Raw genomic sequence first — 11,052 nt, 5'->3', positions numbered from 1 at the left:
AAAATAGATACCTATACATTGCCCCACAGATCCTGCTAGGAGCCTACAAAGGGAAGGCTAACACCACAATGGACAGGCCCATCAAGGAAGCAGAGGTCGAGCAACCATGCAGCTGTGCACCGCATCAGTTCCAGGAAAGATCGGAATCACAAACAAGATGCTAAGGAACCCCAGCGACGCATCTGTTACCGCCATAACCAGATACAGAACTTCAATGCCAGGACAAAAACAGTCCCTAAGGAAATGAAGTGCTGAAGATGTCTGGGAAACTGCTCCTACCCTCAACAATTTTCCCGAAATAAAAGTATGTAATTCATTCACTGTGCATGACGCTACAATTCTCTACTAGTGCGTAAGCATTCCCTAATAGATGTTTTATATTGTGAATATACAGGAGTGCCAGCTTCAGCTGGTGCAAATTGACAACACGCATGTATAAAAGTGACAAAACATGGTTTCAATGAATCCAGTCTCCTGTCATTTAATACGGAACAGCTGCTTCACTAAACAAAAATGGCAATTGAATAAATGGGGTAAGGAAAAATTTGTCGGAACTACTGGCTGCACTAGAGCGGAGTTGCCACCTAATGATCACTAGCTAAACCACGCTTAGTGCTTTTGTCAATGTCTGCTACACACCACGTTTACATGTGCTAGTACAGCTTGCATCATGTCCTCTAAAGACTGTTCTGTGGTTGCAGTGCAGCCTGCCTATAAATGCTGGTTTGCACTTTTGGACCGTGTACATGGCGCTGCGCTGTTATTGCATTATATGATCAGTGCCTGCACGTGCTGCTCAGCGCAAGTGATCACTGTACCTTTTGTTTGCCCTCAGTAATAACTGTTTTACCGTTTTGCACTTCAAGCACGTAAGAAAACGTTTGACATTATTGTAAGCAAATAAAGTGGTCACACCAAGACATGAATGAAGCGCTTTAGCAACCCCTTGTTGCAATATGTTGATTGCTTCACAATCTCTGTTGTACCATAAAACATGAACGAGGGGGCATGAAGGTCACTCAGCAGTAGAAGAAAAAAAAAAAGCAAACATAAGCACCAATATTGTGGGATAGACCACAGCTATTCTTAGCCTAAAAAAAATATTAATGGACTGCAAAATAATTTCAACTATTTTACATCACTGTCATGCACACAACCATGCAGGCAACTTTGTGTTTAAAATGCGTTCTTTTGTTGCTACTGCCGTAAAGATATTTTACATCACTGTCATGCACACAACCATCCAGGCAACTTTGTTTAAATGCATTCTTTTGTTGCTACTGCCATAAAGATAACTTGTGAAGCAACATGATGATCCTGCTAGCACGCTGTCACTGAGTAACATAGCTAGTTCAACTTAAAAACTGTTTTGCATTTCACAGAAAGGTGAAAAAGGAAAAAAAAAGGTGGAAATGTATGCATACAAGTGGACAATGACGAGCAGCACAGTAAACTGAACACTGCCATGCTACTTAAGTCCAGCTTCTTTGTAGATAGGTGGCCATTCACCAGCGTATGGCACTACATCACAAACTTCAGTGACATTCACGCTGGCGATAATATTCTACAAGGGCTCCTCTAACATCTGGTCCGCTTCCAACTTGCACATCTGTACAATGGTCTGGTTGCACATAGAGCATGCTTTCGATCTCAGACTCGTGCAGCCACTGCTGTGGAAGAGCGTCTGAAAAGTGCTCACATATATTGTGCAGCACACAACATGCCCTTATGATCATCGGGACATTCCCAATGTCTGCATCCATTTTTTTGAGCACAAGCCGGAATCTAGCTTTAAGCCTCCCAAAGGCGTTTTCTACAATCCTCCGGGACCTTGACAAATTGTAATTGTATGATCTGTGTCTAGTGTTCTCTCCGAAACTCTTGAAGGGCTTCATTAGGTTAGCAGTAAGCGGAAATGCCTGGTCGCACAGGATCAATGGTGGCACAACAACTCCGTTGATTCTTGCTGCTGGCGCTTGGAACAATGGTCCCTCAACCATATCGGCCAATGCAGACTGCCGGTACACATATGCATCGTGACAGCGCCCTGGTGATCCGACATTTACGTACCTGAACAGGTACTTATGATCTACCAGGGCAAGCAATATGATGCTGTACCTGCAATGAACAAAATTAGAGCCATGAAGTTAGAGAACAAGATAATAAATAGCAATAAATTACAATCACACAGAGCATAGTGCACCACTAAGAACGAGCACAATGACTAGTCAAATGTCAAGAAACACAGCAATCCTACTATTTATTTTTCAACTGCTTTGAAAACACCTAACGGAGGCAATGTTAAATGTGAATCCTGCAGCTTGGTGAAACGTTTTCACCGACTACATCCATAATTATTCATCACGCCAACGATGACAACAAAAAGACCCATAGCGACATACTTACCAGCCTTTATAGTTGTAATAATCACTGGCGTGCTCCTTTGGCGGCGATACTGGTATGTGGCAGCCGTCCAGGGCCCCGACGCCTTGCGGGAAGTCACACGCTGCCTGAAATTCCTTTACGTGAGCTGGCATCTCGTCCGGCGAAGGCATTTTTACCCATTCCTTTTCGAGGGTAGCAACAACTGTGGCGCAAAATTCCCTGTATATGACGTTCACAGTGGAACGACCTATGCCAAAGATGTCCGCAACTGCTCTGTCCTCCGCGCACGAGCACAGCTTGTACAAGCTGACGGCCACACGTTTTTCAATAGCGACGCACTCGCGCATATTTGTCGTCTGCCGCTGCATTGCTGGCCTGCAGACGTCAACTAAGTATCTGAATGTCGTTTCCGATACTCTGAACGACTGTTTGAAGTGCCGGCTGCCGAGATTCGGTAGAGTTCTCTCAAACCATTCTTCATGGCGACGATAGGCCCAGACGCGTCGCTGAACTGCGCGCCGCGATGAAGCGAGGGCCGTCAGCAGGCAATTGTTTGCGATGAGACGCCGCCGTATATCGCGCACCTTATTGCTTGCTGCCTCGACGTCTAGTTCCAGCGATGACACTGCAGCCATTGCCAGCGCTACTTCATATTTTGTAACACCTTCAGCGTCGTCACTCATTTTCACAATCTTTGCTTTGAGCAAACAAGGCGAGAACACCAAACAAAGCTGAAGCAAGGGCAACAACGAATGATAGACGCGAGCATGCGGTGTACGAAGCGATGCACATGGTGGCCATCATTACAATAAATACCTCTGTATTTGGTAAAGTAACCACCTAACTACGCGTACATTTTGTTTTGATGTTTCAATGTATTAAACAAAAGTAAATATCGCAGAAAAAATACTCAATAAATTTATTGTAAGACGTATTCGGGCCCATATTTTTTATTACTTTTGAGGCGACGGCAGCGCTAAGGATACGTTGCGGTTTCTGTTAAAAGCTTAAACGGAGACCGTGTAGCACTGACACATATCCCTTGAACTAATGTTCCTTTGAAAGCTCTATGCTCCTTAACTGCAAAGGACCTTTGGCACGCCCGTGTGACTGGGGTATAACAAGCGGTCACCCTTTGAGAGATTTGAAACCAGATAGCCGTCAGTTTAGCGCGTGCAACAAGCGGGATCCGCCGCAGGAGAAAACCGTAACTTGCCGCCGGTGCCCCGCGCGCGCGCGCCCGGATGCGCAAACGATAGCTGACGCTCCGTCGCCATTAAAGAAAAAAAAACGGAGAGGTATTTGCGTAAGTAAACAATTCCACGTGTTCCGGTCGAGTGGCAGCACATGCCATGCGAAAGAAATGATCGAAAGAGGCGCGCACTTGCCGCCGCCGCCTGCGCGCGCGCCCGGATGCGCGAGCGATAGCCGACGCGCCGTTTCCATAAAACACACACACACACACACATGCACACACACACACACACACACAAAAACGGAGAGGCATTGGCGCAAGTAAAAAATTCCACATGTTTCGGTCGATTGAGCCTTTTGAAGGTGTTCGCGGAGGACGTCCATACATATACGACATTGACCCTGTCAGGGTTCATCAACGTAGACGCCGCTTATGCCATTGAATATCCCGGGATCACGAGGGTGCAAGAGAATCCCTGGTGACGGGCCTTGCTCACACTGGTCGCTTGGTCGGTCATTGTGGTGGCAGGAACGCGCCGTCCGCTGTGAAGATCCAGCTCTCGGTGTTGTAACGAACTTACCCAGCACATCCACCGAAGATGTTAGGGGGAGATTCTATATACAATGGTTATATTTACAAGGTAAGGCGCACAATGCTATAGCGATGGTAAGGTAAGCGCGTGCACACCAGACATCCACACCGTCGTCGTCATCGTCCAAGCACCAACCACAAGATCGCCGCTCGTGGCAATATATATATATATATATATATATATATATATATATATATATATATATATATATATATACTAGACTTGGGAGCGGGAGCTCGCACGACGGGCGCTGGCAGGAGGCGATGTGGCAGGTAATAGAACAGCCACCCCCGTGAACGGGTGTTGTCTCTGTTCTTTCCTTTCCAATATATATATATATATATATATATATATATATATATGCGAAGGAGCAACTATATATATTCTGAAACGACATCAGCGTACTTTTATGTCCACTGCAGGACGAAGGCCACGATAAGTAATTTTCCACTTGCGGCTAATTAAACCATGTGAAGCCACAAATATCACTAAGGCAGTGTAGAAGCCTGAGAAATTGCGGATACGTGTGCTGTCTATAGGCAAATATGGACGTTACACACAAATGAAAAAACTATTGGGTTGTCAGCCGTATGCCGCAAGCCCTCCGGCATTAATGTGAAGTTTGTTCAGTCCTTCCGTGCGATCCCTTCAATATGCACTTACACCGCTTATTAGATAGAAATGTAGCTTTGTCCAAGCGTGCTGAATTAATCACGATACCGGGCCACTGTGACCACATTTATCGCACCGTCCTGTTGACCTGATTACGTAGGACTGTTGCCGGCTGGGCGAAAATTCTTGCACTAGATTCACAAACGCCTATGAAGGGCTTCTTAGGTAAGAATAAGTGAGAGAGGGAACTATAGAAAGAACATCGCACGAAGCAAGTGAAGGACGTGAGTGACGTCATTTCGCAAAGAACTGATGTTAGTCTGGTGTTTAGAATAAGCATCTCCGGCGAATCATAACAAGACGATGGCTGTCGTCTGCTGTGGCATTCTTTTTTTTTTTGCCGTCTCCTTTCACCATTGGATGTTGCCCGTACTGACTTTGTGTATGCAAAACAAAATAGTAGTGGTGTCTTTAGGTGCATTATGCTGCGCTAGTTTTTACAAAAAAACTAAGTGTCTCCAGTTATACGCCTCTTTGTGGTTATAAACATAAGTGTGTGTGTGTGTGTGTGTTTCATCACAATGGTAGTACGTCATTTTATACGCCATTTCTTTTTTTATGTCATCGTATCGACGTCCCGCGTCATATCATAAGCAAAATTGCCATCCGTCGTACGCATACGTTGGTTCCCACCGTAGGCCACATAATGAGCAACACCGTGGGCACAGACACTACGTGGCTTCAACTTTGGGCTGAATTAAATCTAAAAGCTATATAATAGGCGCAGCACAGAAGATGACCGCGAATTGTGCAACAGCAACAAGTTTCGATAACTATAAACGTTTAGGCGTTTTTTTTCATTACTTCATCCTGCATTAGAATAATAGCGTCAAAGCGTTGGAAAAAATAATTATCCGCCACCCTATGAGCAATAGCAAGCTCAAACTAGAAAAAGAATACGATAGACTTGGGCTCCAAACACATAAATGGCAATCTTGACGGTTGTCAGGGACGGACACTGCACTTATGTTTGCTAACACCCAATAGACTGTCTTGACGAGTATGAAAATTCAGGCTACTGCGCGCATGCAGAAACACAGCCTATCAGACGTTGGGCAGAAGTTCGCTGCACAGCATTAATGTTACTGCCTTCCACAACAGCGCACGCTCGATACAATTATGCACTCAAACACCTTAATGCACCTTGAGAAGACAAATCAGAGTGCGCCACAAAGATATAAGCATGCACCAGCTCGGTTATCAGTTATGGCCCTGGCCAGTCAGCCGCAACGGCGCGTTCCAACGCTTACCTGCGTCAGCTCGAGCGGCGCAGATAGACATAATGATGATCGTCATTGATAGACATAATGATAATGAAGTCGCCATCTGTGACGGCTGTTTAGGTTTTGTGAATCGACTTACGCTTACTATTGGCGAAAGTGCTGAAGTTCTCACCTGTGCTACCCTTATATACATGCATTTTTTCGACTACAGCGCTCGTCTTTGCAGCGACGGGCATCGCAAGCTTGCTGATCTTACGAACAGTTTCACCTTTGTGAATTCGCTTTTTTCGTAAGATTTTTCTTACGCCAAAATTTCTTCGTAACTTCGCTTTGTGAATTCCGCCCCAGTTTAAGGCTAGCAGGAAATTCTAGTTATACCACCCGAAGCTACGCAGTCCAGTCGCTATCATGAGCGTCTCTGCACTCCATAGCCCTATGCGAAGTATTTCGGCGGTTGTCGAGTTGATCCCTCACGGTACGGCGTCATTGTGTCGACATGCCTTGACGCCGCAACAGAAAGGCGGCACTGTAACACCGTCACCGCGACTGCCCGCTAGTAATTCGACGGGCGGGCATGCCGCGGAACCGCCCGCTCTTGTCAGCCGACTCGCGGTGAGGGTTTGGCCCGATGGGTGAAGGGACCACGGAGTCGCACGAGCTCTTCGATAGGTCTCACGCGCGCTCCAAGAACAGCCGGCTGGACGGAGAAAGTAACTGCCCACGCTCGGCCGCGGGACTCGGCGGTGGCTGCACACAAAGTAGGTGGCCGAGCGGACCGGTAGCCGCCGGCGATAGCCCACGTGACCTAGCTGCTGCGTCGTTTCCCGTGGCAGCCGTCGTCGAATCTCTTCTGACCGAATCAAAGTCCGCACCGCACCGCCGCACGCACTTTTTCTTATTTGATGTCTGTCGTGTCTTGATAACATAGCCGCGCCGCAGTTGTCGCTATTGTCCCATACTAGTGTTTGTCTACGCCAGTCGCGGTTTCAATACCTTAGGCTATGCCTAGAAGTACCACTGCCCGACCACAACATATCTACATGTAGAACCATCACCAAGTCGGGCCTCCTTAAGTAGTTAAAGTACTTAGTTCATAGGAATATGGGGGGTCATGCCACAACAATAACCTTGGAACTGAAGTGGCAACGACGACATTCGTATTGCCGTCTTCCCTGCAATGTTACGCCTACGCAGCGGTGTTGCGTCCTAACACTTCTTTTTTTGTCTTTAAGTGAGGATGAAAACTTTAGGCAAAACCTTCTGCGGTGTCACAGACGCTTTATCGTTGCTTGTATGCAGCGTGTACATGCTGAGAGTAGAGTCAAAAGTACAGAGTTCTGGATCATATGCCGCTGTCCATGCTCTCGAAGCTGTAATTAGTATTGTGCAGATCTCACGGTGCGTGAAAGCTTGATTACAAGAAATGATCACGACAGCGCTACGCAGTGACGTCGTTAACGCTAGCTTGTAGGCCTAATGATAGAGAATATGGCTCCCATAAAGTAGATCAATACGAGACATATTTTCTTTATGTTATCCGACAACACCCACAATGAAATGCAAGTCTAAAGAACAAATGACGGAATATCGGCCACGTTACTTATCTAAACAAACTCAAGCGGCCTTTTGTAACCTGCGTAGTGAATTCATTCGCATTAACATTTGCCTCAGAAATGTAATCTCAAGCGTGACCGCTATTCGCAGCTACCATACAGCGCCTGGAAGGAGGTGTCGAATGCAAAGATGGACTCCGAGAACCTGGCGGACTGGGTCGGAACCATCACTGCGTACGCTGCCTTCGCTGCGTTGTCCCCGTCGGAGAGCAACGTCACACTAGCGGGGCTCGACATGTCGGCGGAGCGCCTGTTCTACGTCAATCACTGTGTGACATGGTGCCATCAGTACAGCACGTTAACGGGCAACTATGCACCATACCGGTCCCGCTGTATAGTGCCCCTTATGAACATGCCCGAGTTCTCGCGTGCCTTTGGCTGCGCCCCCGGTGAACCCATGAATCCACGAAATAAATGCACCTTTTGGCATTGACCAGTTTGCAGCTGCTCCTCCTGTTTTCAGCACTTTTGCATTAGCGTTTGCTCCTTTATATTTCCATGCAGAGTAAATAATGCAAAAAGCTCGAGGAAAGCTCCAATAAAGCAAATTCGGAAGTCAGCGTTGGATTATTTATTTCAAGTGACGGGGTTTTGGACGGAAGGGTCTTTGATAATGAGATTTTCTGAATAGGTTCTTACCAAACCGTCGAAGGAGCACCATGCGCCCAATTACTGGTCTCTGAATACTAGATGGCTAATCAATTTATATGTGATATCTACTGCAGTCATTTTATTTTTGTTCAGACAACATTGTGTGTGCATAATAAACATATTAAGCTTTATTGTATAAGAACTGCAGTGCATTTGATGTCAGCACTTGTGGTAGTGCACTATAGTATGAACTCGCCTGCTCAGGACGGTCGTCTCATGCATAGCAACGGTGCAAACAACGTGCGCGAATTTCGGAAACAATAGTATTTGCTAGCTATGGAAAAGGCTCGCCGCGTCTATTTTGTATTCATATAGACGAAACGTTATGTAACGAAAAAGGCAAGATGTATTGCAGCACGCGCACTTGGTATCAGACCTACGCTAAATAATCAAAAGAGCATGTCACTGAGGCTCATTAGCCTAAGCAAACTTAGCCAAGCAAGCCTCATTAGCCTAAGCAAGTATCCTCCCGGAGCATTCCTTCTTCCTCATCTCTCACGCTGCAATTAAAGTAATAATCTGGACCCCTCGACTCCCTATTTCGTCATCTGTCCAGGCGATTCCTCGGAATCATAACCGCCGCCACAGCATCTGCAGTTCCCTTCAGTGCAGCTGCGTGATCTGCTAGCGCAGGTGTTCCCTGACTGTTTACGTAGTGTCCAAGTAATAATAAACAGAGGGAAGGTGAATGCAAATAAGCAGCAATTGTGCATGTAATACAACTCTTGTTTTCTTTAGTAGTCTTCACCCGTCATAACTTCTAGCGTTATACTACCATAGTACAAACAAAGGAGGCTGCTTCAGTGTATGGTTGTGAGAATAAAGTATGCAATCCCAGCTGAAGTTGAGAGCCAGAACCCATACAGCGCGCGCGCACAACAATGACTCAATAAAAAAACGTACGTTTATATTCTCGAAGTTATATTGGCATGTCACCCATAGCAAAAACCAAGTCAAGGAGATCATCGACATAGTTGTGAATTTGCAAACTGCTTCCAATTACAAGTGCGCCAACCTGTAACAAATTTAGTACTTGGGGGGAGGAGGGAGGGGGGGCAATGGTGCACTTTACGCAGATATGTCTAGTGTCCTACATGTAGTACACCTACTTTCTTCGCAGCAACTCCTCACGCTTATAAAATCTTGCATTTTCCAGATTGTATCCATAGCGTCACAATTTTATTAGTGCAAGCTTTGGTACGATTGTATGCAGACGGTTCTGCGTAACAATAGCTACAACATTGCAGATTTTGTTACTTCAAAAAAGGGCCCCAACTCATGGGAGATAAAGTTAACAAAATTGATTCAATATTGTTACGCGCTATGCCGAGCATGGAAGAATGCGCCAAAAAGGCGGTGAAGACGACGATCGGAGCAGCGCTCGTGTTGTTGTTCTGCCATCTTGCCTGCAGCCGTCTCTCTTTGTATATATCGTATAAATATAATTTTCCTATCCCTTTTGCTACTCATATCCCCGTGGCATTTTGGTGGGAGGTGCGGGGTACCCACACGGTACAACGGAGCTCCGCAGCGGCCGACGCTTGGCTTTATCCACGATGGCGGAAAAGGTGTCTGCGCCCACTGAGGCGGCACAAACGACAACGGTCGTCCTGGCTCAGCTGAAGAACCCAGGCACATTCTGGGGGACTGACAACGTCGACATCGAGGACTGGCTATCCCTGTACGAGCGTGCAAGTAAGAATAATCGCTGGGATGAGACGATCATGTTGGCCAACATACTATTTTATCTCGAGGGAACCGCGAAGGTGTGGTTTCAGAATAATGAAGAGGAAATTGGGAGCTGGGATGCATGCAAGAAAAAGATGCGTTCCCTCTTCGGCAAGTCCACAGGGAGAAAGGCAGCAGCAAAGAAGGAGCTGGCGTCTCGTGCGCAGACAGCGACAGAGTCATACCTGACTTATATACAGGACGTGCTTGCCCTTTGCCGCAAAGCCGACGACAGCATGACGGAGTCTGAGAAAGTAGGCCACGTGTTAAAAGGCATAGCAGATGATGCCTTCAACCTGCTAATTTGCAAGGACTGCGACGCCATCGATGCCATCATCCAAGAGTGCAAGCGCTTTGAGGCCGCCAAAAGTCGACGTATTGCCAATAACTTCGCTCGACTTCCGAACACGGCAGCAACGTGGTCCTGCGAAGACGTACCTGAGCCGTCGGCGCCACTCACCGTGGAACACGTGAAGAAGATCATCCGACGTGAACTTGATGCTGCGTCTCCTGCTTCTACGTGCGGTCGTACTTGTGATCCTAGTTCCCAGATGGTGCCACTAGTCCAAGCTATCGTTCATCGGGAGCTCTCCAATGCTGGCCTGGACTCTGTGTGCGCCGCAGCTCCTTCGCAGCCGATCGACCGCCGTCCCTCACTTTCGCACGCCCAAGGTCAAAGGCCGCCTTTCCGTACTCGCAACCCAGCCGAATGGAGGACTGCTGATGACCGTCCAATTTGCTTTAACTGCCGTCGTATTGGACACGTGGCCCGCCATTGTAACAGCCGGTGGTATTGGTATCAGGCTCCCTATGGAAACAACCGTCACCCCGACATGGATCATGGCCGATTTCAGCCCTACCACGAGCATCCCCAAACCACCGCTGAAGACGCTCCCCCCATGCCGTATCGTCGTTCGCCTTCCCCACGTGGTCACCATTCCCGTTCGCCGTTGTCGCGTCGCCAATCGTCTCGCTCGCCCCAATTCCGCCACC

The 11,052-nt window shown here is 47.2% G+C and overlaps 2 protein-coding genes across 2 annotated transcripts; one reads left to right on the top strand and one right to left on the bottom strand.

Moving 5' to 3' along the window:
- Positions 1–833: 833 nt before the first annotated feature.
- Positions 834–2,765, bottom strand: LOC119445790 (uncharacterized). The gene is made up of 2 exons (XM_037710066.2): positions 2,407–2,765; positions 834–2,118 (listed from the first exon to the last, which is right to left on the bottom strand). The coding sequence occupies exons 1-2, from the start codon at positions 2,751–2,753 to the stop codon at positions 1,536–1,538; spliced, it is 930 nt and encodes a 309-aa protein (XP_037565994.2). The 5' UTR covers positions 2,754–2,765; the 3' UTR covers positions 834–1,535.
- A 3,930-nt stretch (positions 2,766–6,695) lies between these two features.
- Positions 6,696–8,113, top strand: LOC125944345 (neprilysin-1-like). Its single transcript, XM_049664740.1, has 2 exons — positions 6,696–6,845; positions 7,772–8,113. The coding sequence occupies exons 1-2, from the start codon at positions 6,696–6,698 to the stop codon at positions 8,111–8,113; spliced, it is 492 nt and encodes a 163-aa protein (XP_049520697.1).
- The last annotated feature ends 2,939 nt before the right edge of the window (positions 8,114–11,052 follow it).

Source organism: Dermacentor silvarum, chromosome 3, assembly GCF_013339745.2.
Source record: "Dermacentor silvarum isolate Dsil-2018 chromosome 3, BIME_Dsil_1.4, whole genome shotgun sequence".
In the NCBI taxonomy this organism is placed as follows: domain Eukaryota; kingdom Metazoa; phylum Arthropoda; class Arachnida; order Ixodida; family Ixodidae; genus Dermacentor; species Dermacentor silvarum.
The sequence above is the reverse complement of the archived record's forward strand: the minus strand, read 5'-3'. Positions and strand labels throughout refer to the sequence as shown.